Source organism: Orycteropus afer, unplaced genomic scaffold (assembly GCF_000298275.1).
Source record: "Orycteropus afer afer isolate SDZICR_OR568_19922 unplaced genomic scaffold, OryAfe1.0 scaffold00059, whole genome shotgun sequence".
Classification (NCBI taxonomy): domain Eukaryota; kingdom Metazoa; phylum Chordata; class Mammalia; order Tubulidentata; family Orycteropodidae; genus Orycteropus; species Orycteropus afer.
In genome coordinates this window covers 8,938,544-8,966,194 of record NW_006921646.1, presented here as the reverse complement: position 1 = coordinate 8,966,194, position 27,651 = coordinate 8,938,544, and the positions used below count along the sequence as shown (strand labels likewise).

At 46.9% G+C, this 27,651-nt stretch overlaps 1 protein-coding gene across 1 annotated transcript in view; it reads left to right on the top strand.

Moving 5' to 3' along the window:
• The first annotated feature begins 5,429 nt into the window (after nucleotides 1–5,429).
• KCNK5 (potassium two pore domain channel subfamily K member 5) overlaps nucleotides 5,430–27,651 on the top strand; it is a 48,272-nt gene continuing 26,050 nt past the window's right edge. Inside the window, exon 1 of the mRNA XM_007939423.2 lies at nucleotides 5,430–5,615. Coding sequence (XP_007937614.1) covers nucleotides 5,430–5,615 — 186 coding nt within the window. The remainder of the gene's footprint in view (nucleotides 5,616–27,651) is intronic.

Genomic DNA, 27,651 nt, shown 5'->3' with positions numbered 1-27,651 from the left:
CAGATTCTACATTATTCGTTATCGTTGCATAGTATTCCATTGTGTATGTACCATAGTTTGGTTATCCATTCCTCAGTTGATGGACACCTAGGTTGTTTACATCTTTTGGCTATTGTAAATAGTGATGTGATGAACATGGGTGTGCATATATGTCTGTTCTTGTCATGGCTCTCACTTCTTTAGGATATATACCTAGTAAAGGAATGTCCAGGTCAAATGGTATTTCTAATTCCAACTTTTGAAGGAACTGCCATACTGCTTTCCACAATGGTTGTACCATTTTACAGTCCCACCAGCAGTGTATTAGAGTCCCAATCTCTTCACATCCTTGCCAGCATTTGTTATTTTCTGTCTTTAAACAGCCCTTCTGGAAGGCATATTTTTTGATTGCTTAACTGATACTCAGGACAAAGGACATGTAGCTTCCATGTTAAGAATAACTGAAACCTTGCCAAAGTAACTCAACCTAATTATTGTCACATAGCCACAATGTCAAGAGAATTTCAAATAACTTAAGTTAAATTTACAAGTTCTGATTTTTTACTGGGAGCTGGTAGCATAGTACCTAAGACATTTGACTGCTAATCAGAAGGCTCAAGGTTCAAACCCACCAGCCACTTCTTGGAAGGAAGGTTAGGCAATCTATTTCCATAGTGATACTGCCTTGGTAACCCAAGGAGGGGTTGCTGAGTCAGATCCAACTCGATGGCAGTGAGATTGGGTTTTTTTTTTGGAATTTTTTACTACATCTTTTACTACAATCTTAAGGAACTCTGGTGGCATAGCAGTTAAAGCATTTGGCTACTAAGAAAGGTCAGTGATTCAAACCCACCAACTGCTCTATGGAAGAAAGATGAGGCAATCAGCTTCCTTAAAGATTTAAAGCCTTGGGAACCCAAGGCAGTTGCTACGATTAATTCAACAGCAGTGGGTTGACTACAACCTTATGAATTAATATTCTGTAATTTTATTTTGCTTTTCCTGGCACAAAACATAAGGAGTTCTGGTGGTTTAGTGCTTAAGGCATTTTGCTGATAACCAAAAGTTTGGTGGTTCAAACCCACCAGTTGCTCTGCAGAAGAAATATGAAGCAGTCAGTTTCCGTAAAGATTTACAGTCTTGGAAACCCAATAGGGTCACTATGAGTTGGAATCGACTCGATGGCAGTGAGAATGGTTTTGGTTTTGGCATAAAACATGAAGGTTACCTTATCATGTGGATTGAATTTACCACTCAGAAAATACTCCAACATAATAAGGTAGAGGATTTGTATACATGAGAACTTAGTAGGTATGTCCCTCATGTTCTCAAATGAGTCATTAGAAATAGAGCAAGTTAAAATAAAATAATTAAAATAAACTAATTGATCATCTGTTTCATAAGGCAAGATATTCCATGAGGCATTTAATATTGTCTGTCTTTCAAGCAATACAACAAGAACAAAAATAAAACCTTTTAGATTTTTTGAGTTAAGAGTTATAAAGCTTTTTTTTTTAATTTAAGGAAATAAGGCTTTCAAGTAATTGTGATGTTGAACTAAATTATGCTCCTGATGCTTTTTTTTTTAATTGAGGCAATAATACATGTAACAAACATTTGCCATGTCAAATCAACATTTTCTTACATGTACAAATAAGTGACATTAATTATGTTCATCTCGATGTTTTTTTACATGCCTCCTGTGCTCTGGTGGCATAATGGGTAAGGCATTTGGTTGCTAACCAGAAGGTCAGTGGTTCAAGCTCACTCGCTGCTCCATAGGAGGAAGATGGGGCAATCTCCTTCCATAAAGAGTTTCAGACTTGGAAACCCAATGGGGGTCACTATGAGTCGGAATCAACTCAATAGCGATAGTTTTTTGTTTTTTTTTTGTGTGCTCAGACATGAGTTTCAGAGGAAAAACCCACACCAAACTCACTGTTGTCGAGTCAGATTCAGCTCATAGCGACCCCTCCTTCGGTTTCCAAGGCGATATCACTATGGAAGTAGATTGCCCAACCTTCCTTCCTTCCAAGGCGTGGCTGGTGGGTTTCAACTAGCCTTCTGGTTAGCAGTCAAGTGCCTTAGGCACTATGCTATCAGAGCTCCTATACATTGAGTACATGAACCTATAAACCCCAGGCTGTACTATATCCTTTCTCCCCAGACAGTCTTCTCTTCTCTTAACTCTTGCCATTCTCCTACCCAACTTACACCACAGGCTGTGGCCAGAACCCCAACTCTGCAGCCCTTCCCTCCATCCCTCAGCTGGTGTGGTGACATTCCCCAGACTTCTCTCCCAGGTCTTCTCTCTGAGTAGGGCTCATATCCATTTTGAGAAAGTCAGGCACTGTGGTGTGAACAGATCACCCGCCCAGCATGTGGTGGGGGCAATTTGAAAGGCCACAGGCTCTCTCTTTATTTGGAAAATTCCCTGCCATTCCTCTCCCACCTCCTGTCTGTGTACTCTTCCTAAGAAAATAAAGGGCCTCTTCCTATTTCGGCTTCACTGCCTCTCCAAAACTCTGCAAAATACTTTGGGATATATATATTTTTTTTAATAATTTCTAGTTTCTGTATCCTTCCACTTAGCTATTATTTCTCTGTCTCCCTACCCTATTCTTTTTCTTGCTCTCTCGTTGTCCTTACTCTCTGTTGACCTTTTCCTTGTTGTTCTTGTTAGATGCAATCCAGATGACCTAGACTCACGGAGACCCCATGAACAAAATACTGCCTGGTCCTGTGTCATGCCCATGATTGGTTATAGATCAGACCCTTGTGATCCACAGGGTTTTCACTGGCTGATTTTCAGAATTAGATCATCAGGTCTTTCTTCCTAATCTCTCTTAGTCTGGAAAGTCCAATGAAACCTGTTTGGTATCATAGCAACACACAAGCCTCCAATAACAGTGGCTGGTGCTTGAGATGGATTGGGTTTGAATCAAGCCCAGGTCTCCCCATGGAAGGCAAGAATTCTACCAGTGAACTACCACTGCCCCTACGCCCTTGCCTTCCCTTTCCATATGTTTCCAAACCCCGTTACCTCACTCTCTATTCCTCCTGCTCCTACCTCTCTCTCTCCTCTGTCTCCATCCAAGTTAAACTTGCTTCTCCTCCCTCATTCTTCTCCTCTCTTCCAACCTACTGTTCCCAAAGACACATTTGGATCAACAATTTTCAGTGAAGATCAGGGGCCCACATGCCAACATGCACTACCCCCATTCTCTGCACAGCAGCCAGTGGGGACATTTTAAAATACAGGAAGAATTGAAACTAATTACTGTTTAGACAACATGAGCTCAAGGATGAAATAGGAAAAAGTAGGTATATTGAGTCCTGAGGGTATATAATTTTTTTCCACTGGTGATAAAGCCAATCTTATGGCCTATCTTATTTCTGATTATTGTATTTGTTGTTATGGCTAATAATTACTTCAGAGTGCCATCTTGTGAAAGGTAATCAGCTTTAATTTGGATTTGAGGCTCACCTTGGTAGCAATGATAACTAGACTTAACAGGGGTTCCATCATGAGAACTTGGCAGAGCAGGTCAGTTGCTTCCTCAAGGTCAGGCTCTCAAGTGCTAACCACAAAAGAATGACACTTACCTTTGTTTCTTCTGCATTTCAAGTGTTGGTTGTTGTTAGTTTCCAAGATGAGGTGACTGAGAAATATCCTGGGAGAAGAGATGTGTTTTTGACAAATTCATTCATTCATTTACTGCACAGATGTTATATTGAGTAACCAGGCACTGTGGGGACATCAGTGAACGAAACAGAGCACCCCCCCAAGTTCCTCAGCTGTGTATGTGTGTATGTATGTGTAGTGTGTAGAACAGTTAACAAAATAAATACAGTTAAGGACCTCTGGTGGTGTGGTGGTTAAGGCATTTGGCTGCTAATCAAAAGGTTGGTGGTTCGAACTCACCAGCTGCTCTGGGAAGAAAGATGAGGCAGTCTGCTTGAAAATCCAATGAGTAGGAATTAATTTGGTAGCAGTGAGTTTGCTCTGGTAGCACAGTGCCTAAGGCATCTGACTGCTAACCAGAATGTTGGTGGTTCAAACCCACCAGCCACTCGGTGGGAGCAAGACTGGGCAATCTACTTTTGGTAAAGATTTACCACCTTGGAAAGCCAATGAAGGTTGCTATGAGTCTGAACGCGACAGCAGTGGGTTTGGATTTTTTGGTTTTAGAAGGAATTTAGTGCCAGGAAGAAAATAAAGTCAATAAGGGGAATAAGGAGTGTTTGTGTGAGTAGGTGGAAGATGCAATTTTAAATAGTCTTGGGAGTATGAAAGAGATCAAGTGTTTCCTGTACAGCTACAAAGTGTGTTTGTGTGTAAGGGAGGAGTCACAGACAGTGCTGGCCCTCACTGCACCTTCCAGAGGCTGGGGTCTCACCAGGGCAGTTAGAATGGGAGGAGCCAGGAGTCCGTGGTTGAATTAGTTCCTAATACATCCTCTGATTCCCTACAACTTCTCCAATCCCTTTTCACATCCTTCCATCTCAGGTTTAGTGCTTGGCTGCTAACCAAAAGTTTGGTGGTTTGAACCACCAGCCGATCCGCAGGCGAAAGATATGGCAGTCTGCTTCCGTGAAGATTACAACCATAGGGCAGTTCTACCCTGTCCTACAGGGTCAAGTCGGAATGGACTGCATGGCAGTGGGTTTTCATGCATCAGGTTCATACAAAGGTGTGTCAGAGGTGTGTGAGAGAGAGGCAGAAAGAAACAGAATCAACACTTTTTGGAAGAAACATCAGTAAATGAAAATTGAACTACAATAAAAATGATGGAAATAAATTCCTGACCTCAGTTACAAGGTACACAACCATTTTTGTTAGTACACCAACACTAATAACAACCGAGTCCCAGAAACCGCAGCCCCCCTTATGCATTGCGGGCGGGGAGGTCGGGGCTGGGCGCGCAGCCTCCCCTGGCGGTTGCCTACAGAAGCGCAGAGAGCGCCTGGCTCCTTTCAGCGCTCACCTCGCGGTGACTTGCCGGCGGACCCTGGCGGGGCGGGGCCTGCGTGGGCCCCGCCTCCGCCATAGTCTGTAGCGGGCGGGCAAAGAGCGCTGGTTAAAGAGGCGCGTGGAGGCGGGCGCAACGCAGACGGATAGTGGCGCGCGGAGGAACGGCCCACGTGTCCTTCTAGAGTTGAGTTCTGGGTTTCCCCTACTCCTTGCGCTCCGGGGACCCAAGGTGCCCTCTCGATCCCCTTCGTGTCTTCTTACCCCGGCCCACGTTAGCTGGGCTCCGCGCACCTACACGCGTTCAGTGTGCCAACTTACCCGAGCAACTCCGTTCAGAAGCGGCGTTTCGGGACGGGGCACTGCGCATGCGGAGCTCCAAATTCAAACAGCTGTTTCCAGAGGCTGAAAGGGTGGGCGGACCTAGAGCCGTAGGGGCTCTGGAAGGCTTTCTTCAGGCTGTGGCCACTCGAGAGCCATGGTAGACCGGGGCCCTCTGCTTACCTCGGCCATCATTTTCTACCTGTCCATCGGGGCGGCGATCTTCGAGGTGCTCGAGGAGCCTCACTGGAAGGAGGCCAAGAAGAATTACTACACGCAGAAACTGCAGCTTCTCAAGGAGTTCCCGTGCCTGGGCCAGGAGGGCCTGGACAAGATCCTGCAGGTGAGCCGCCGCCTGTAACCCATATGCACTTACCTGAGGTTTGCTGAAGTTTAGGGGTGCTGAAGGGAAGCTCCCCTCAGCTTTTGATGGCCATCAGACCAGGTAGAAGGCCCTGGGGTGACGGGAAGAGCATGTCCCAACTTGAGTCAGACTGCAGGGATCTCTGCCCATCTTTCGGATACACGGGGGTCTCCGTGCATGGAGACTCATTGGAGCCCAACTTGTGGGGACAGAATTTGGGGTTGACCTCAGTCAACTGAGCGCAGCCCTCGCGGTTGCTTGGTGTGGTTGTACGGGTACCTCCCTACTTGGAGGGAGGTTGTGGGGAGGATAAAAGCGTTTATCTATCCTTGGAGACGCTCCCGGAGTCCGGGAGCTTAGCCGGTTGCCACCCCCTCGCGTCTCCACCTCGCCGCTCCTGGGACAGCGCCGCGCCCGCGCTGCTCTTCCTCTGGAACGTGACCCGGAGGAGCTGCAGGAGGGTCTCCCAACCCAAGCCTGCGCAAAGCCCTGTGCTCCTAAAGAGCTTAGAACGGGGGGAGGGTCCGACTGAGCCTATGGCTGGAGGATTGGTGGAATGCTGGGTGCGCGCTCAAGTTTCTGAGAAGGCTTATCTTGCAGAGACATCCCCGCTTGGAGTTAAACTTTGTGCAAGTAGCGAGTTAAACAAACGGACTTTTCTTGAGTTGGGGAGAAAGGTGGGTGGAATGGGAGGTGATGGGGGAGTTTCTGGTCCTTGTTGGAATTGGCTGTCCTCTGGGTGCACGCCCTATCAGTGGCATTGACCTCACTCTGATAAGCTGTGGGCTGACCTTTTGGCTCACACTCTGCCAGTTTGGGGACTAGGCCTTCACCCAGTTTCTCCAGGGGTCTTAGTGGCACAACCATCCACTCTTGCTTCTCAACCCACTCTAGTGTCCTCTTCTCAATGGAATGACCAAGATCTGGGTGACACCCAGTGAGGACTCTAGATTGTAGAGTGGAGTCGGGGTAGGTTGTCCAAAGTCTTACATTTTTCGTGGGATGAAAGGTATCAGGAAGAAGGGATGAGAAATAACATTTAATCTACATCAGCTGCCTTTTGCTTTATCTAGTTGTACCTCATTTTTCCAGCCTCAGTTTCCCCATATGTAAAATGGGAATTAAGCTATGTTCTTTACACTTTCCTGTCCTGGACTGTTGTGGAAGCATTTAGAAGACACGATGATGTCTTGCCAGTAAAAACTGGTTGTCAGTTAAATGGATTCCCACTCATGACTACGCCCATTGTGTCCGAGTAGAGCTGTACTTCATAGGGTTTTTAATGGCTGAGATTTTTGGAAGTAGATCACCAGGTCTTTCTTTTGAGGTGCTTCTGGGTAGACTAAAATGATCAAACTTTTGAACCCCTTTATGTCTTGAGACATTCACACAGATGAGCATATAGTTGCCCACCAATAGCCATGCGTGTAGAGACTTGTCCTCATAGGAGACCAGTGAAGAGAGATCTAGACCAGGTTGGGGAGAGTCTCTTGTCCTGTAGGACTTTCCATTGTGTGGGCAAGTGGGAGGTGATGGTGGGGAGGATGAGCTTGGAAAGGCAGAAAGTTGGTTTACTATCTAATAGCAGGAGATGATGAAGTTTCTTTCTAACCCAGTTGCAATGCATGGGTTGGGAGGAGGGGTCACTTTATAGTTTCCCTTGAGGAAACAATTCCTCTGGAGAACAAGTTTTTGTTTAGTTTGCTCCAGGGCTTTGTTTAGAGGGGGAAGAGGCCAGGCAGAGATGATAAAGCCTTGAGCTGCCCTCGAAGTGTTTCCCTCTTGCTGCTTCTCCACCACTGCAGGGGAAGGAAGGAAAGAATTCAAGGCTAAATGTGGGAAAATAAACTTCAAAACACGAGGAGAAGGGAAAAGGGGGGAGGGAGTTGAGGGGTTAGGCAGCCGGGTGCAGCTGGTGGTAGCAGCTTTGGAGGCTAGACGGCTTCCGTAAGGTGTTTGAACAAAGAAAATATCTCTTATTTTGAGGTTCTGCTAAATCTGAAAACGGTTATCCTCTGAAAGTGGGCAGATGACTTTTAGAAAAAGATTTTTGAAGTCAGGACAGTGTGATTTGGAGGTCATTATGGACGAGTTCACAAACAAGGTCAACACCATCCCTGTTCCTTTCCAAAAAACTCTGAAACTAACCTCAACTCCAGGTGACTCCCCTTACTTCATAGGAAAAAACCAAGAAATGAAAAGCAGCCATTGGGAGCATTTTGCTAGCATCAATTTTCATCTACAGAAATCTGCTTTTTTGCTCTGCTTTCTGATCTGTGACTCGGGGTGCTGCCTCAGGAAATTGACTTAAGGAAAAGTGAAAACTCAAAAAATCTTTCTTTCCCATCTGGCTGCTTGGGCATTTTCCACCAGAGGTTCTGTGTGTTAGCTGATTCTGAACCACATCATAATCATAAAGGAGTCCTGAAGCTAGAAGAATTCCTGAGATGGGGGTGGGGTGGTGTGAAGGATAGTTGGAAGAGGGGTGCAGTCTGGGTTGGGGTTTTTCTTACACTGGAAATTGTGTGTGCACTTTCAACTGCGTGAGAAAGGCAGTTAACACACCTCTCCTTAGAAATACTCCCAGTTCCATCAGGTGCTGCCTTCCCTGCCCACACTGCTATCATACTGAGTGAGTTTAAGCAGGCAGCAGATACTGACTTAAAAGCGCCCCCGCTAGCCTCAGACCACCCTCTTTCCTGTTTTCGGAAACATCTTGTACCCTAGTTCTCATGAGGTTGCTCTGCCAAGTTTTTGATGACATCCCTAGCCTCTTCTTACCTTGAAGAAGAACCCACAGTAGAAGTTAGCATTTATGGAGCACCTACTGTGTGCTGAGCATGATGGATGTTGTTATCTGCATTTTTTGAGAGAGTGCATGGGTTGGTTTTGCCATCTAGCATTGCCATTAACCCAAGTCTTTTAACCTACCTTTTGCCTCCTTTTCCTCATCTGCAAAATGAGAATTTAGTGAGGCTCAAGTAAAGTAGATATATTAGACAGGATGTGTGTGGACACGTCTCACAAAAGTGAGTAAGTCCGCAGATCGACTAATTGGCATTGGCTTTGGTATTGAGCAAGGCAACTTGCTGAGTGCTTTACCTGTATTATTTCAGGTTCTCCTTACAGTGACCTTATATTTTCAGATAGAGAAACTGAAGCACAGGGAAGTTAAATTGGCCAACTAAGCCAAAAACCAAACCTACTGTCATCAAGTCAGTAGCGATCCTGCGGACAGAGTAGAACTGCCTCATAGGGTTTCCAAGGCTGTAATCTTTATGGAAGCAGACTGCTACAGCTTTCTTCTGTGGAGCAGCTGGTGGATTCAAACCACCGACCTGTTGATTAGCACCCAAGTGCTTTAACCTGGACACCACCAGCACCCCTAAAGTGGTCACACACAAAAACTCTCACTGCTGTCAAGTCGGTTCCAACAGATAGTGACCCCTCCTTGGGTTTCTGAGGTGGTATCTCTATGGAAGTAGATTGCCCAGTCTTCCTTCTGAGGAGTGGCTGGTGAGTTTGAACTACCAGCCTTCTAGTTAGCAGTCAAATGCCCTAGGCACTTTGCCACCAGTGCTCCTAAAGTGGTCATAGGGACACCAAAACCAAACCTGTTGCTGTCTAGTTGATTCTGACTCATGGTGACCCCCATGTGTGCAGAGTAGAACTGCTCCATAGGCAGGAGGCAAGCCCTGAGATGTAAACCAGGCACCGTGCCTCCTGCACCCTTGTATGCCCCTGACCTCTCTCGGGGTTGTGAAGTTATATAATTGTTGTTCTGTAAGTGAACTTTAATAAATTGGTTCAGGCTGGACTCTGATCTGCTGGGAAATTCTATTTTCTGTTCCCTCTAGAACGGACATCTGCACACAGGCTTCTCCCATGTTGTTGCCTGGCTAACCCAGCACCTCCTCCATTACTGGAGCACCACACTTGTCTACTCCCCGCTCCCCTGATTCTCCTTTAACCAAACCCACTGTCAGTGAGTAGATCCAACTCATAGTGACCCTATAGGGCAGAATAGGACTGCCCCATAGTGTTTCCAAGGCTGTAAATCTTTATGGAAGCATTTTTCTCCTCTGGAGTAGCTTGTGGGTTCAAACTGCTGACCTTTGGTTAGCAGCCCAACGCTTTAACCACAGCACCACCAGAGCTCCTGATTTTCCTTTCAAAACACACAAAAAAGCTGAGGAGCAGAAAGGGAGGGAAGACAGCCCTTCTCACCCTCCTGCTGCTGGTGTGCAGTAGCAATAAGCAGGAAGGATTTGAGCACCCACGTTCTGCCAGGCACTGTGAGTAAGCACTATACATACATCTCATTTTAATTTGATCCTGAAAACTTCCTTGGGACACCAATGTTGTTCCCTTCTAATAGATGAGGAAATTGAGGCTTGACAAGATGATGTAACTCACCCCTAGGATCTTATTGTGTATAGTCAGCTTTCAAATCTTAAATGTGTCTTATTACAAAGCACATGTGATTATTCAACAAGTATTTATTAAGCACCTGCTGTGCGCTGGGCATTGGGCTAGGCACCAGGAATGCAAAGGTGAACTAGACATGGTAGCTCTCTCAGAGGCTGTCCTCTGGCAAGACAGAGGAGTGAGCTCAGTGTACCAAGATGGTGAACAAGGACCACAACAGAGGTGTTCAGGAGGCATGCTGAATGAGGACCCTGGGTCCAGCCTGGGATGATCTCAAGCCAGAGTAGAGTTTTGGGATGAGGATTTAACTGGGAAAGAAGGGGTGAAGAGAGTCCTAGCAGAGGGTATGGTGTTGCCCTTGCTTCTAGCCTTGTCTCCTGGGAGTGGGGTGGAAAGTGACCCTAGGTCCTGCGCCAACTGTGGCACCCACATCTAACTCTGGTTTTCCTAGGCTGCTCATATAGCTTACCTGTTCGCAGAAGCCTCTCTGATCCCACTGATCTCCTTTCCTCCTCAGCTGCAGCCTGCATTATTATATTCTGAGGTTTTCCATGTGTACCAGACCTCCCGCCTCTCGTTTTCAGACCCTTCATACTGCTGTGTACATATGCCTGCCTACAGTAGTAAAGCTCATTCCAATTTCCAAGTTCTGACATCCTGTTACTAACAACACTCCTCTTATCAAAATTTGAGAAATAAAACCATGTATTACGTGGTTAAATGACACCTGGCCAAAATGCACGAGAATGGGGGGACTTAACTGAATTTGCTAGAGAACTGAGGATTAACATGAAAACCCTTTTTGTTTCAAGCCTTGCTGGAAATTGTAAAATGCACGGGTCTACTTTACTGCCTTTGTAAGTAAAGGGAACACAATGAATCTTTTGATTATCGAGGATCGTGGAGGCCTCCAAGTCATTAGTTGGAGCTTGAAATCTCACCATCTGCGACAGCAGAAGTAGAAAGTGAAGTTGGGTTCTTGAGAGGAAACAGAAGAAAGAGGTCCCTTCCTGATGGCGCGTTTTCTTATTTATGTTCTACTCAAAGTTGAGGACAGCTCAAAAGGGAGAAAAAAAAAACCCACCAATTCCCAACAGACAAATTCATAAATTCACCTTAGTTAACTGCTCTAGTTAGAGCTTAACAATTAAAGTGAATTTTTATTAAATCTTTTTGAGAGTTTGACTAGGGACTTTTGAATGATCATAAGGAGCTCTGGTGGCATAGTGGTTAAGCACTTAACTGCTGACCAGAAGGCCAGTGGTCTGAACCCACTAGCCACTTTGTGGGAGAAAGATGTGGCAATCTGCTTCCATAAAGATTACACCCTTGGAAACCTAAGGGGGACAGTTCTGCTCTATCCCATAGGGTCACTATGAGTCAAAATCAACTTGATGGCAGTGGGTTTGGTAGGATGACTACAGATGACACAGTAATAGGATTATTGAGGGTGGGTATTAGCAAGTGTTGAAAGATTTTGGTGGGAGAGGCAGGCAGGTAGGAGGGGGTAGAAGGGAGGTGATGGCTGTAACTTCCAAGTATTTTCCTGGGGTTTTGCCCTATTTATAGCCTAGCATTTAAAAGAAACACAATCCTCTGGTTTTGGATGCTGTGCTTGGCTGGCCCTGATCCTGGGCCAAGGGCTTTCATCTTGAAGTTGGCTGTTTGCTGTCTGATTGGGCTTAGCTTCTGAACGAGCATGTGTGTGTCTGTGTGTGTGTGTGTGTGTGCGCGCGCGCTAGGGGAGGGCTTTGCAGGGAAGTACAAGGCTTTGGGGAACAGAGGAACCAGGATCCTGAGATGGAGCCCTAAGAGAGTCTTTGTACCAAAGGGGTGCTGTATCTGAGTGGAGCTAGAAGTACCCTTTGGCCAGAGCTGGGATGAGGCAGATGATCATGGGAAACCACGTGAAGTGGCTTCACTTTCCTCTGATGTCCCTTTTGGGGAGTAGAGGGGCATCCCCTTGGAGTTGTTGCTGAGCATCCCTCTGGAATAAGGTAGAGCAGCCCTGCCCTGTCTGCCTTCCCAAGCGAGGATGGGGAGTAGCTTGACATAGATAGAGGGTACTCAGAGATCTTTCTCCAAATGCCACACTAGCACGATATATGTGACGGTTATGGGGGTGGCCTGGGAGGACAGACTGCTCACTGACCTTGGACTAGTTACTGAAGAGCTGTATACTTACTTGTTTCCTCATTTATATGGGACAAGTAATAGCATCAACCTCACAGGATGCTTAGAAGAGTGCTTAGTGCATAGTAAGTGCCCATTAAGTACTTGGTGCTGCCATTACTACTTCTAGATATGCTGTGGTCCCAGCTTGCAATGGGGCCAACCATACACAAGTGTGGATGGACAGCTGAATAATATTGCTAAGACTCAGGGAGGTCTTCCTGGAGTGGAGGGGATATCAACCACATTTTTCTTTTCTTTTTTAAATTTTTATTGTGATTTGGGTGAAAGTTTACAGAGCAAATTCATTTTCCATACAGCAGTTCATACATATTTTGTTTCATAACATTGACTGCAATTCCCCACAAAGTGGAAGTCTCTTCCCACTTCCTCCCTGTAGTTACCTCTTCCCTGTGCCCTCCTTTCTTATGCATTCCTGCCCCCTGAGCTATCTCCCTGTGCAAATACTGCCCTTCTGTATTTCCATGATTGATCTTTCTAAGGGGTATATCTACCTGACGTAATAAACATTCACCCTATATGCCTGTCTACTGTTGCTGGAAACCATGGGAGTGAGTTCAATTTCAACCACATTTTTTAAGACAGCTGAAAAAGGAAGGGGGACAGTGGCTCTCTTGCCCACAGACATGAGGGAGGTATAGAACAGAGGGGTGGTCCTGCTGGGCTGTAGCCAAAGGGCAGGGAGATGATGACAAAATCCTTCTGGGTTTAGCCAAGGAATTTGAACTCATCAAATTTTTGCAATTTTCAAGTAGGGGAGTGAACAGCATTTCAAAAATTTCCCTCTTTCTTCATAGCTGTTTGCAACTTAAAAGAAGCAGAATATTCTACTCTGAATTAACGGCATTTCTGTGGGCTGATCCCTTCACCCCATGAATGTTCTGATAAGGACGCCTCCTCCTTCCTTTCTCCTCTGTTGTGATGGAGGACGGGTTTTTCCACTAAAGACAGTAGAGCCCAGAGCCCCCCAGAGGAACCAACCCATCCTCCCTCACACCCTAGCTTTTAGTTAGGGTACCTCTCTCTTCCCACCGTGACCCCCTTGGGAAGCGCAAGGTCTGTGTCCTTTAGCCCTGCCAACGACACCCCCCACACACACACACACACAACTGTTTGATGGCCTTCTCGGTTTACACCTCAGTTTCCTCTTTATGTGAAAGTAGGGGTAGTAAGCTCCACCTCCACACAGCCTGCTGAGGCCTCTAGCTTTTTTATGAGAAGTTACAGGTTCCCCAAAGTTCTTGGAGGCTTGGGGTGAAGTGGAGGCCGGCCCCTTCCGTGCCCATCCCTGCTGGCTGTCATTTCTGTGTGTGGTGTAGCCTCAGAAACCAGAGGGGGCCTTTAACTCTCTCAGAAGCTCAGACTAGCTGGGGAGGGGAGACAGGGCCGCAGTGGTGAAATGAGGGGAAATACGGTCCTGAGTGCTGAGGGACAAGTTGCAGATGGTGGAGACTGGAGAGATGGGTAAGGGTCAGAGGCCCTTGGGGGATTCAGTTTCCATTTCCTGAGGCCTGAAGAACCACTGGAGTCCCTGGGTGATATAAATGGTTACAGTACTCAGCTTATAACTAAAAGGTTGGAGGTTCAAGTTCTCCCAGAGGCACCTTGGAAGAAATTCCTGGTGATCTACTTCTGAAAAACCAGCCCTTGAAAACCCTATGGAGCAGTGTTCTATCCTGACACACATGGGGTCACCATGAGTCTGAGTCAACTAGAAGACTAGAACCCCTTAGTGTATAGGGGATCTGGTTCAAAATAAAACATAATCCCTGCCCTCAGGGAGCCCCTAATCTATCCAGGCAGAAGGATAAGGAGCTAGTCCTTGACTAACTTCAGGAAGTATACTTGGAGCTTCCAAGTGTACACTGGGGAGGGAGAATAATGTTTGCTCTCAGACTTAAAAAGGGGGGCATTTGGCCAGGCCTTTGAAGGTAAGAGGTGGGGGTAATAGCCTCTGAGCATTCTGTCACGTGCCTGCTATATACTGGACACTGGGCTGGCACTTTACCTGTAGCTCATTGAACCAGTCCTGTTTAGGTGTTCTAGCTGGTCCTATTTTAAAAGAAGTCGGAAGCTAAGTGAGTTACCCAGGTCCATATAGCTAGGTAGTGGGCTTGAGATTCAATCCCCCTTGCTGACTTCAGAGTCTTTGCCCTGCCTATGAGAGGAGGTGGAGCCAGGGGTTGGAGTGACAGAAGGGAGTGGAAGTGGCGTTTGTGGAGGCAAGGACAGAGTAAAACTGCCCATCAGAGTTTACAAGGCTATATAAATCTTTATGGAAACAGACTGCATTATCTTTCTCCTGAGGAGTGGCTGGTGGGTTCAAACCACCAACCTTTTGGTTAACAGCCAAACGCCTTAACCACTACACCACCAGAGCTCCTTGAACGTATCCGTAGAGGTGAAATAACTTTCCTGAGGCCCTACAATTGGAAAGTAAAAGAATGGGGGTTTGATCCCAGAACCCACCCTCTGAGCCATTCCACCATGTGTTAGGCTGGTAAAACAGGGAGTAAAGGCCTAGAGGCAGGAAACTGCAGGACGAATGTGGTGTTGTCAGAGCCTTAGGGTACGCAGGTGGCCTTAAGGATGCTTAGCTGTGTGATCCGGAGTAGTCAGTCTCTGAAATGGGCTAATAGTACAGTATCTTGCTCATGCCCACAGAATCCACATGAACATGTAGCAGAGTGCCTGGCATATGACAGAGGCCTTGCTATGATTAGCTGCTGTTCCTGGGCCCTTCTCCCTGTGGAGTCTGTTCCTGACACCCTACTCCTAGCCCTGCCATGCACTGAGCTCCTGATCTGGGGGCAAGAACAGAAATGATGATATATTTTTAAAGTCCCTGCTCATAAAATTTTCTTGGATACTCTGCTTGCCTCCCTGCAGACCTACTGGAGTTGCCCACGAGCTGCTCCCTTTTCTGGGTGAAAAAGGGAGACACTTTCTCTGCTCAGGCCTGCCTTGTCCCAGCCCTTGATAAACCTTTTCTCTCTGGAGAATTCCTAGGTCCAGATAGCCTCACAGGCATCTTCCCTAGGTGGAAGGTCATAGGATCTGGGGCCTGAGTTGGGCCTCCTCGAGGACAGACACCATCCCTCAAAAGGACCCTGGGGTGGCCAGTTCTCTTTGACTGGCTTTGAAATGTGTATTCTTTTTTCCTGTCCTCCATCTAAATATTTGGGTTTCCTGCCAAAATATTTAGGCAGGACTGTATACTTCTAGCTGTTGTCACCTCCCATGGCCCACTATAATCTGGCTGTAGCTGCTCAGCTGGGGCCTTCCTATGAGGAGGACATTGCCCCTGTGTCTGGGAAAAAATGGTAGGCGTGGCTGGTAGCTGCCCCTGTTGGCCATACCAGGCAGGAAGGAGTATGTAGTAGAACCCCTCCATTTGCCTTTGTGGATGGGAGACCTTCATCTGAACCACTACAGTACTGGTCTGTGCTGTGTGACCCTACCCAGCTTTTAATTCTAGACTTCAATTACTTCAAGTAAACTAATCCATTCATTCAAGAAGGCCTATTGAATTATTAAATTAGAGCCAGTTATTCTGTAGGAAAAGGAGCCCTGGTGGTACAGTGGTTAAGTGCTTGGCTGCTAATAGAAAGGTTGGCAGTTCAAACCCATCAGTGGCTCCATGGGAGAAAATACCTGGCCATCTGCTCCCTTGAAAAGATTACAACCTAGGAAACCCTATGGAGCAGTTCTACTCTGTCATATAGAATTGCCGTGAGTTGGAATCAACTTGGCGGCACACAAGTCTATATGGGGTACATAGTGTCACAAACGGTTTGCACTCAACCACTAACCTAAAGGTTGGTGGTTTGAACCCACCCAGTGGTGCCATGGAAGAAAGGCCTGATCTGCTTCCATAAAGATTACAGCCAAGAAACCCTGTGGAGCAGTTCTACTCCAACACATGGGGTTGCCATGAGTCGCAATCGAGTTAATGGGTTTATTTTTTGTTTTTAGTCTGTATGAGCCCCATGTGGGCAAAGGCTTTGTCTCCTTACCATGGCCCTGTATTATTAGGTCCACAAGAGATAATCAGTAAGCATGTGGACTTTAGTTGACCACTGACTTTCTCAGATGTGTCTGTTGGGCCCCGGGTGCACAGCAGTGTGCTAGACACTGAGGGGAATGCTGAGAGGCTTATGGAACTTCAGGTTGGAAGTTCTAGTCCTGAGAGTCAGATGCCCAGCCTTTCACAAGGTCAAAGCTGTTACCAGGTGAATTAAGCCAGGCTCAGACCATTGGAGACTTACAGATTCCAAGGGGGAGGGTTGTCATTATCAAAATTTACTCCCATTCTCCCTCCCAGCCCAAGTGGGGTAGGGCCACGTTGCCTAGAGGTTAAGGGGACAGTCTTTTAAGCCAGACCTGGGATTACATACCAGTTCCTGCCTTTACAAATTTTGAACCCCTGGTGTCATAGTGGATAAAGCATTGAGCTGCTAATGGAAAGTTGGCAATTCAAACTCACCAGCCACTCCATGGGAAAAAGACGAGTCAGTCTGCTTCTGTAAAGGTTTACAGCGTTGGAAACTATGGGGTAGCTCTACTCTATTCTACAGAATCACTATAAGTGGGAATGGCAGTGCTTTGTCTGAAAATGGAACTAATTATATCCCCCTCAGGGGGAGTGAAGATCACATGAGATAATGGGTGTAAAACCCTGAGGTAACCAACAAGACCAGCTTGTTGTTATCCTCTCCCCTTTGATAAGTGCTTTCATAGAATAAACAGTACTTTCATAGAATAAATACCTGGGTTTGTGTATCTCCATGAATCCTATTCTCTATCCCACCTCCATCCCTTACTTCATAAGCTTTTCCCTAATGCCTTTCCTGTGTAATTAATAAGAGCCATTTAGCACAGAAAGTGCATGGCAGGTCAGTGTGAACACGTTCAACAGGTCTGACCCTAGCACCTGGCTAGATGCTGCTTGGGGAGCTGTGCTTTCTGCTTTCAAGGAACATAACGCTAAAGAACATGCAGTCCCTCGTGTAGCAGGTGTGTACTGAGCACGTACTACATAACCAGGCCGATTTCAAGATTGCTGCCAGAGAATGAGCCCTGTAGAGAATGTCTTCAGACCATGTACTGTGGAAACCAAGAGGGCAAGTGGACGTGCTGGAGAGGGAAACACTGCCCCCCCCCCCCCCGCCCCTTCCTTGTGGAAACCAGTTTTTAATCTTCAGAGCCTTCTGGGGAGGAAGGCCAGGTTATTTGTAGAAGACATGTCCTTTGCTGATGCCTTCTTTGGACTGACCTGAACTTCAGGTCAGGGCTTTTCTACTTTGTGGCTACCCCTTGGGGGACACACTCTATAAGGATGCTGACCCTGGGGAAAGGGAGCAGAGGTATTTGCGGGGTGTCACTTGCAGCCCCTGAGTGACAGCACCCTAGTCCTTTAAGAAACTTGCAGATACATAGGCTTTTGCACCCTTGTGTGCCCCTGTCCTTGCCCTCACCATAGGTCTCTGCAGACCCATTCTTCTGTTGAAGTGCCTTCCTGTGACCTCTTTTTGAGCCTGACTGTGAGGTCTGCAGCCAAATATAGACTATTTACTAGATGGGAAAACTGAGGCCCAGTGAGGCCTGGTTAAGAGTAAAATGCGTGGGTCCAGGCTATGGATAGGCTTGTCTTCTCTGAGCCGTTTCTTAACTTACTTCTAATTCCTTTTAAAATTACCTTTAAGGTTAAAAACCATTTTGATGGTATTTTGGGGTGCATAGTACTTACTCTGTTTACACTAAAGTGTTTGGCAGGCCTGATTTCCTAACCTGCACAGCACGTAGGTTCTTGCCACCTCTTTAGCACCAGCTTCCTTCTGGGATGAGGCAAAAGTTGAAGTTGTGGTAGACTAGAGGTTCAGAAAGGTCCCTGGGCGGTATGCATAGACGGTTTGTGCTTAATGACTAACGTAAAAGTTGGCGGTTCAAACTTTCCAGCAAGGCTGTAGAAGAAAGGCCTGGTGATCTACATCCATAAAGGTTGTTGTTGTTGTTGTCAGTTGCCGTTGACTTATTTCTGACTCATGGTGCCCCTCTGTGTGCAGAGTGGAACTCTCCATAGGGTTTTCAATGTTGTGTCCTTTACAGCCAAGAAAATGCTGTAGAGCACATGTCTGTTTTGTAATACATGGGGGTATTATGAGTTGGAATCAATTTGATGGAAGTGGGTTTTTGTTTTTGTTGTTGTTAGAGGCTTAGAAGAAAGGAGTAGTTTTTTAGGGACCATCCAGAGCGCCAGACAGAAATGATAGATGCCTCCCTGCCCCTCAAGGAGTGTCCCCATCACAGCACTCTGCCACCCATGTGTCTGCATCCAAGGAGCTGTTGTTGGCAGCTGTTAGGGGATGGCTGATGGGGCAGAAGCATCATGCTCTGAGTACCTGCCTGGCAGCAGATCATAAAATCTGAGGCTGGAAGGCATGGAGCGGTTACTTAACTGGCCTCCCTTTACAACCCTGAAACTGAGGCCTAGACTGTAAGAGGTTATGTAACTTGTCCAAGGTCACTGTGCTCAAAGGAGAGGGAGGGGAAGTACAATAAAGGAGCGAATAGAGCTAAATGGGGCAATTAGGGGAGGCTTCTTGGGAACAGTGGCAGCAGAGGAGGAGATAGGTTGAAGGTTATTGCAACATGCAATAGGTCTCCTTGTCACCTCCATGCAGCAGTCAAAATGATCTTGATAAAGTCCTTTCCCTCACCTCAACTCAGAATGCCATTGCATGCCTTCTCTTCTCCCTCAGAGTAACAGCCAAAGGTCTTATAGTGCTCCAAGTGATTTGCCCTTTGCTACCTCTGTGAGCTTACCTTTTCTGGACCTCTACCCTTGCTCCACAGGAGCCCTGGTGGCACAGTGGTTAAGGGCTTGCCTGCTAATCAAAAGGTTGACAGTTCAAGCCCACCCAGCAGCTCCACAGGAGAAAGCCTTGATGATCTGCTTCCATAAAGATGACAGCCTAGAAAAAACTCTATGGGGCAGTTCTACCCTCTCACGTGGGTTGCTATGAGTCAGAATTGACTTGATGGCAAGGGGTTTGATTTTTTTTTTTTGAACTTTCGATTCAAGTAGGCCTCAATACAAACAGGAAACTTCAGAAGCCACCTCTTAATAATTTGCATTCTAAAAGCAAATCTCTAATTGTTACACAGAACTAGAGGTCTTAGCCACCTGTAATATAAATTATTTGGGGGGGGGGCAGCGTGGTGGCAGCAAGAGCTGGCAAAGTAAAGGCCGCAGGGAACAGTATTGACAGTAGCTGACATTCAGTGAAATCTTGGCATGTGCCAAACATCATGCTAAATCCTTTATGAGGGCAATTTCATTGATGCCCCAATAGGGGCAAAAGGCACTGCAGGAGGCCCCATTTTGTAGACAAAACAATCAAGGCAGAGAGAGAGGTTAAGTAACTTACTAAGGTCAGATAGCTAGTTAGTGGTTTGAACCCAGGCCTGAGTCCAGAGCCAGGGCTTTGCTGCACTGCCTGTCATTTCAACCCTATTGTGGGCTAAATTAACACTGGTCTTACTGATCTTGCTATGCTACAAGCCATTCCACCTGAAACCATATTTCTTCCTCCTTGTATCCTAGCAGCTCTGAGCACCCAGTCAACACTCAGTGCGCTTAGCTGGCCCCGTTGCTGACCACTTTTCTCTTCAGCCTTGGGGGCTCTGACACCTTACTACCACTGTTTTCCGACCACATTGACCATATATAGGTGTGTTTGTTATTTTTAATGTGACAAGTTTTAAAGCAGGAAAACTTGGGTTATGTAAGTGAAGCCTACAGCTCAGATTGGTACTGTCAACTCTTTCCCCATCCTCAGCCTTTCCTCTCTTTTACATCTGTACAGACCCGTACAGACTTCTGAGCCATTTCTCACAGTACTTCTAATCCTTTTTAAAATTTCCTTTAGGTGAAAACCTTTTGATGGTATACCTACTCCTCAATTATCAACTCAAGATATTTTGTTTAAGACAGAAGTAAAAAATCTATCCAACTACTTTATAAATTAATGACATATGTCTGGCCAAAGTGGTGGGTGAGAGCAGTGCTGGCTGTGATGGTAAGTTATGGTTATGTGTCAGCTTGGTTTGTCTGTGAGATTCAGGGGTTTGGCAGTTATGTGATGAGATAGTCATCCTCCATATTGTAATCTAATGTGGTCATTCTCCATTTCCACATAACACCAATTTTCAAGTAACAACCTCTTCTTTGGAAACTAACATTGTCAATAAGTGAAGAGGGAGTGCCTTTTGGGGTACAGATGTCTCTGACCCTTGTTCACTGCTTCCATTCCCTGCCCCTCACCAAATTTGTGAGTTGGGAGACCCAGACACCACCAACCCCAGGAAAAGAATCAAGGAGCTAGAGGGGGGAAGTGCACTTGCCTCTTAGCTGTGGGGCTCCTGTATGAGTCCCCACATTACTTGCTGAGTCCCTTGTGAGCTAAACACACTCTTGTGACAGTCCCCTCACTTAGCTTCCCCAGGGCTCATTCCTAACAGGATTCTGGTCTGTACCTCAGGAGGAATAGCTTTTGTTTCCTTTCTTCTGGTGTACAAGTACCACAGGCTAGAAATACCAAAAACCCATTGCTATCAAGTTGGTTATTGTAGGGCAGAGTAGAGCTGCCTTATAGGGTTTCTAAGGTTGTAAATCTTTCTGGAAGCAGACTGCCACATTTTTCTCACATGGAACAACTGATAGGTTTGAACCACCAACCTTTGGTTAGCATCCTAAAGCTTAACCACAGCTCCACTGGAGCTTCCTAAACTGGAATAGAGAGAGGTTATTTTGCAGACTGCTGGCCTTTTATGGAGTAGGACGTTTATTTTGGCTTGGGTGCCACTAGTGTCTAACACACAGTTCTGGTTCCTCCCATGCCCTGGGCTCCAGGGTGGATGGAGGTGGGCACCTGCTCGCAGACCCTCTGGAGAAGAGCAAATGGCAGTCCCATAGCTTCCCCACTGCTCCTGTTCAAATAAAATTCTTGCCTCCTGGGTCGTAGAATGCATCCTGACAGTGTTAGCTTTGGAAGGATGCCCTTCCCTTCTCAGCATCCCTACCCCCTCGGAACAGTGGGTGGAAGGCTGCCTCTTTCCAAGGGGATAAGTGCTGAGTGGACTAAGTGGGACTAGCTGATGCAGTAGTGTCTTGTCAGCACCCCCTCAGTAGCAGGAAAAGGGAGGATGTCCTGATTATCAGCTTCTCAGCATCCCATCTCCCCCAACTCCCAGGCTTTAACCTCAGCTCTGGGATCTACTTGGATGAGAAGTTGGACTCATCCCCATTTGGAGGGTTAGAAGACTGTGAGTAATTAAACATTTCCTGAGTGCCATGTATACGCCCTGTGCTGTTTAAGGTTTGTGGTAATTAGGAGAAAGAGTAGACATTATGCCTGCCCTTGAGGTTGGGGTGGGGCTATCACATGGCAGTGTGGGTCACCATGCATATTAATTTATTTGGGCTACTGTAGTGAATTACCACAAAGTCATAGCGACCCCCTCTTTGGGTTTCTGAGGTGGTGTCTCTATGGAAGGAGATTGCCCAATCTTCCTTCCAAGGAGTGGCTGGTGGGTTTGAACCACCACCCTTCTGGTGAGCAGTCAAATGCCTTAGGAACTACGCCACCAGAGCTCCTTGGTGTCTTAAAACAACAGAAGTTTATTGTCTCGCAGTTCTGGAGGCTGGAAGTCCAAATTCAGAGCGATGACAGGACCGCGCTGCCTCTGAAGGCTCTAGGGGAAGATCCCTTTTTCTCTCTCCCAGCTTCTGATAGCTGCAAGCATTCCTTGGCTTGTGGCTGCAGGGAACTCCAATCTCTGCCTCCACGCCCTCTGTCTGTGTCTCTGTCTCTTCTCTTTTATATGGATACCACCCATTGGATTAGGACCCATCCTGTAAGGAATTCTGGTGCCACAGTGGTTAAAGCATTTGGCTGCTAACCAAAAGGTTCAAACCCACCAGCTGCTCCATGAGAAAGATGAGGCAGTCTGTTTCCATAGAGATTGATAGTCTTAGAAACCCTATGGGGAAGTTCTTCTCCATCCTATAGGGTTGTTATGAGTTGGAATTGACTTGATGGCAGTGGGTTTGGTTTTTTGGTTTACTCCAGCATGACTTTATATTAACTAATGATATTCTCAAAGACCCTTCCAAACAAGGTAATGATCACGGGTACCTGGAGTTAGGACTTCAGCATATCTTTTTTGGGGGGACATATTTCAATCCAAAACACCATGTAATACATATGAAGGGTTAAATGGGGGTGAAGCATGTAGTAAAGGCCTCAGGTGCTCTGAGGAAGAAAAGTCCCTTTCAGATGGCCCTGTCAGGGAAAACTCCCCTGGCCCTGATCAATACATCCCACTTGGGGTTTTCATTTGTTTGCCTCACCCTCCTGCAGTGTTTTGAGGACAGAGCCCTCACCTGTACCGCAGTGTATCTCTCAAATCTGGCACCATGTGATGGAGTAATTATTAATGAATGTACTGAACTATGTCCCTCTTATTTTCCCCCTCTCCCACCAGCCCCACTAGCACCTTCACAGCCCTCTTTTGCCTTTCAGATGGGCCCACCTCCAGCCTGGAAAAGTCTCCTACCCCTGCCCTTCCCAATGGGAGCCCTGCATGCCCAAATTCTCCTTGAGCAGCACTCTAGGACTGATCCCATGCCTCTGCCTCTCATTTGTGCAGGGCCCTCCTGGCGGGGGACATTGCGTTCTCTGTTTGGATAGGTCATTAGGTTGCCTGGCAAAAGTCTGTGTCAGTTTCTCCCCCATGTACATCTTTGTAGCCCCAAGGCATGCTCCCTGGGGTGGAGTCATGGGGGAGGGACTCCACTTTCAGGTCTGGCCCTAGAAGGTTCTAGAAGCTGGGCATTCAGAGTTCACAGAACTCAGTTTTGGCATGCTCACACTTTTTGGAATGCCTCTGAGGGTTGCTCAAAACTCCCATCTCCCAATGTTGAGATCATTGTGTACATGTCTTAAAATTTCCCCTGAAGTCAGTTTCCCATCTGCGTATACTCTTCCTCCATACTCCTGCGCACACAACAGTTTAATCACTGCTCGTCGATTAAAGTGATGGCTCTGGCCTGTGGAGTGCAGGACCCATAGGCAGACTGGAACAGAGACCTCTGGCTGAGGGTGGAGGGGGGTGGCTTCTGGTGTTTCTCAAAGTGGGTCTGAGGTGTGAGCCAGCTTCAAATTACACAAAAACAAGGCGGGGGAGGTGAGGGAAGTGGGCAACTCCAGATAAAGTGTACGATCTTTCTTCTCTGTTAACATTGAGTCATCATAGAAACTCAATTTAAAAACAGAAGCCAGGCAGTGCAGGACTGGAGAGGCAGGATTATTGATGACTTTTTCTCACTCTGCCTCCTAAATTTAGTATAATGCAGTTATATTGCTTTTACGACAAAAAACTAGAATATTTTTTTGAAGGATAAAATATGCATATATCATTACCTACTTCTGTACTGGTTATTTTTTAATATATGAGGTACACAAAGCACAAATAAACAGTTTTAGCAGCATCTACTCTGAAGTGAGTATGAATTCTGTCATCTCTAAACAGCACCTTAGTTTTTAAATGTAGCTACCAGAGTGGTGGCTTCCTGGACAGCAGTGCTATTTAAACAGTTTAAAGGGAAAGGCCTCAGAGACTGGGAAAACCAGGTGGGCCTTTGGTCTGCAGACCAAGAAGTTTAAGACCATGCACACAGGCTGACAGTCACCAAGAAGAGAGTGTAGTTCTCTAGTAGAGGTCTAGCAGAGCCAGCGGGACCGCAGCTGACTGTTCCAGTGTGGAATCAGTGTCCCCTCAAGGCATGGGCTTCTTCAGAGGCCTATGGACAAGTATCATTTGGTCCCTCTGTGCATCCAGCTCTGTGCCAAGTCCCATGGGGGCTCATGAAGACCTGGTCCCATCTTCCAGATAAATAAAAAGACCTTAACTCAGTGCAGATTTGGAACAGCCAGGACCATGTGCATGACTCAGTGTCAGGAAACTACTGTGGACAGTGGGCCCAGGCTCAGGTGGGCCCCAAGGTCCAGGGGAGGTGGGTCTTGCCTAAGGGTGATTGAGATGGGATGTGTTTGGTATAGACACTGTACCAATATGGTAGTCACTAACCACACATGGAGTTGCCAGATGCCATTTTAACTTTTTAAAAAACATTCTACTAATGATTATGGCTGTTTAATTTAAAATTAAAACTCTACCCTCAGTCACACCAGCCATATTTCAGGTGCCCAGTAGGCTCCTGTGGGTAGAGGCTACCATATTGGACTGCTTAGATATGGGACATTTATATCATCCCAAAGAGTTCTGTTGGACAGCACAGGGATGTTGGGTAGGAATCTGTTGAGTTTCCTAATGCCACATCTGGCTTTGATCTGTGCCTACTCAGATTTCATTCATGCTCTGGGGTGGGAGATAGGAGAGGTGGCCGAGCAGCCTTGAGTGAAGAAGGGTGAGCAGCTATTGACTTGGAGGAGGATAGCCCACTCACCTAGAAACTTGCAAGCTCTCTACTGATCCATTTTAGAGTGTGTATTTGAAGAGGCTTTGTTGACTGCCTCATTTAGACCCAGATGAGTCTATTTCTAGGTGGGGAAGAGCTCTGGTGGTAGTTAAGCATTTGGCTACTAGCCAAAAAGTTAGTGGTTCCAACCCACCAGTGCCATTGCAAGAGAAAGACCTTGTGATCTGCTATAAAGATCACAGCTGAGAAAACCCTATGGGGCAGTTCTGCTGTGTCTAATGGGGTTACCGTGAGTTGGAATCAACTCGATGGCATCAAACAACATTCCTAGGGAGGAGTGTGATCCCTGGTCTCCTGACCCAGCGTCATCAGTTAACCTTTGCTCCATTTGAGGTGGGATCATGCTTTAGAAAGTGAGTCATTTTTCACGGATATCTGAGTTGCTCATCATCTCCAAATTCCTTTTCATTTCCTCCTGCCCACCCCAGCCCCTCACCCACTGCTTTGCACTGTTCCCTTACCTGTGGGGAAAAGCTTGATCCTTAGGGTTCAGGGTCATTGGTTGAGTGGGTCTGCCTGCTAAACCAGCACATCTCTATGGGATAAGAACCATGAATATACCTTCCCAGTGCAGTTCTATGAAGCGTGAAAGGAGGTGACTGAGGAAATTTGCAGGGGTTTTCCAGGTTAGCTCTCAGTTCTGTGGGAGGGTCTTGGGCCAGGGGAAGGGTGAAGATACAAGGTTTGGGGCTAGGAAATAGGGAGGGGCAGGCAATTTTCAGGGTAGATGGAACATCTGACCTGGAGATTTTTGCTCTAGTCCTAGCTCGTTCATGTCCTTTGAGCCTCAGTTTCCCTACCTGTGTTAGCACTTCATAACCTGCTTCATGCCGCTTTGCTTGGACTTGAAAGAGGCACAGTGGGAGCCCTGGGGACTGTCCTGGCCTCACTGCTCTTTTTCAGCTGCTTTCTCATTCTCTTTTCCACTGTCCTGTAATGCTTTTGGGGCTACTTGCCTGTCTTTATTAGACTGTGAGTTCCCTGTGGGCAGGGCCTGTGTTTTGCATTTGCTTTATTTTGCTCCAGTCTCAGCAAGTACTTATTGAATGAATCCACCCTGCTTCAAGCTGCATAACACAAAGAAAGATTGTTCATGACTCTGGTCACGTGTGTCTGTGCTCAGACACACATGGGGTTGCCATGCATTTGAAGCATGACTCTGCTTTCTGTGAGTTAGATTAGGCGGGTGTCTGTGTGGCATCTGCCAGATAAGGCATTTATAGCAGGAGGGACATACATGGCACAGCTGGACTTTTGTCCCTCCAAAGATGGGAATGGCCCAGGGACCCAGGGGGAAATGAGAGTGCAGAGAACCCCTCGTTCTCCCAGCTTGTCCTCATGTCCCCCTCTCTGCTCTTGCTAGGCAGTGACAAGGAGCCGTACACGGGGAATGGGCAGAGGCACATTGAGAAAGGCAGGTTTTATTCTGAAAGGTCAATGCCAATGTTTAGGTTTTAATGGCCCAGGACAAATGGTCTTGCTTCAGCAACCCTGAGGGCTGAACAGACCTCTCTGGACAAGCCTGTGAAGTGGCCGCCACAACTACCACCCACGATGCCTCTGTGGGAAACATGGAGGGGTATAGGATGCAGCCACGCGAGAAAATGGGTCTTGCTCCACTGACTGTCCCTGTGGTAGCTTGGAAATCTGGTGCATATCTGTCCTTTCTTTCAGCCTCCTCCAGCCACATAGCACATTCCTGCTCCCAGCAACACTGGATATTCTTAAACTGTTGTTAGCAGCCATGGAGTCAGCAAACCCATGCACAATGAAATTGGTCTGTTGTGATCCCTAGAGTTTCCATTGGCTGGTTTTTGGAAGTCAATCTCTCCAAGCCTTCTTCCTAGTCCATCTTAGGAGGCTTTGCTGAAACTTCCTCAGCATCACACCAACACACAGACCTCCACTGATAGCCTAGGTGGTGGTTGCACATAAAGTGCATTGGCTGGGAATTGAACCCTGGGACACCTGAGTAGAAGGTGAGAATTCTACCACTGAACCACCACTGCTCTCGTTCATAAACTAGATATTCATAAGTCAGAGAGCATCTCCAGCTTTTAGTGTACCATGGTTCATGTGCTTCCCTTTCACAACTACCCAGCCTTTTGGCCCCTAACTCTGAGAAGTGGTAGGAAGTGGCATTCCCATTTTACAGATGAGGAAACTGAGGCCACAGCTGGCCTCCAGGGTAGTGGAAGCTGTACAGGCATGGCAGTCAAATGCTCCTCTACTCTGGTGGGAAGGCTAAGGTGTTGTCAAGGCCTGGGTGGGTAGTTGGGGGTTAAATGGGCTTGGGAAACGTTCTTGCTTAAAAATCATGGCTCTTGTGAAGGAGAGAGAATGAGTATGTCTAAGGCATGGTCCTTTCTCAGCCTTCTGTGTTCTCAGTGGGGTTGTGTCTCAGTCAAGATTCTCTCGGGGTGTATGGCAGGAGAGTTTCCATTTCCTGTCGTCTGGCCTGTCCTGGGCCCCAGGTTAGAGGGTGAGAGGTTTTTCCTACACTCCCCACTCCTCACCTCAGCCCAGCCTCTCTGGGCTAAGAGGACTTGGCTGTACTTTTCCATGCCTTCAGCACAAAACAGCTCTGTGTTTCTTAACTCTGGTCACGTCCCACTCTCCAGTCAGCCAGGCATGGAAGGTGGGCAGGGGGTGGGGGTGGGGGGACACATCCAAGCAGGGTGGAAAAAAGCAGAGGCAGCTGTACCTGGTCTGTCCCTCTGCTCTCATGACTTATCTAGGTGGTAGTGGCAGGGATGCCATATGTCAGGCCTCCCCTCCTTTCCCACACTGCTTGGGGATCCTCTCTGTACCTCATCCCTGGTTTGACTG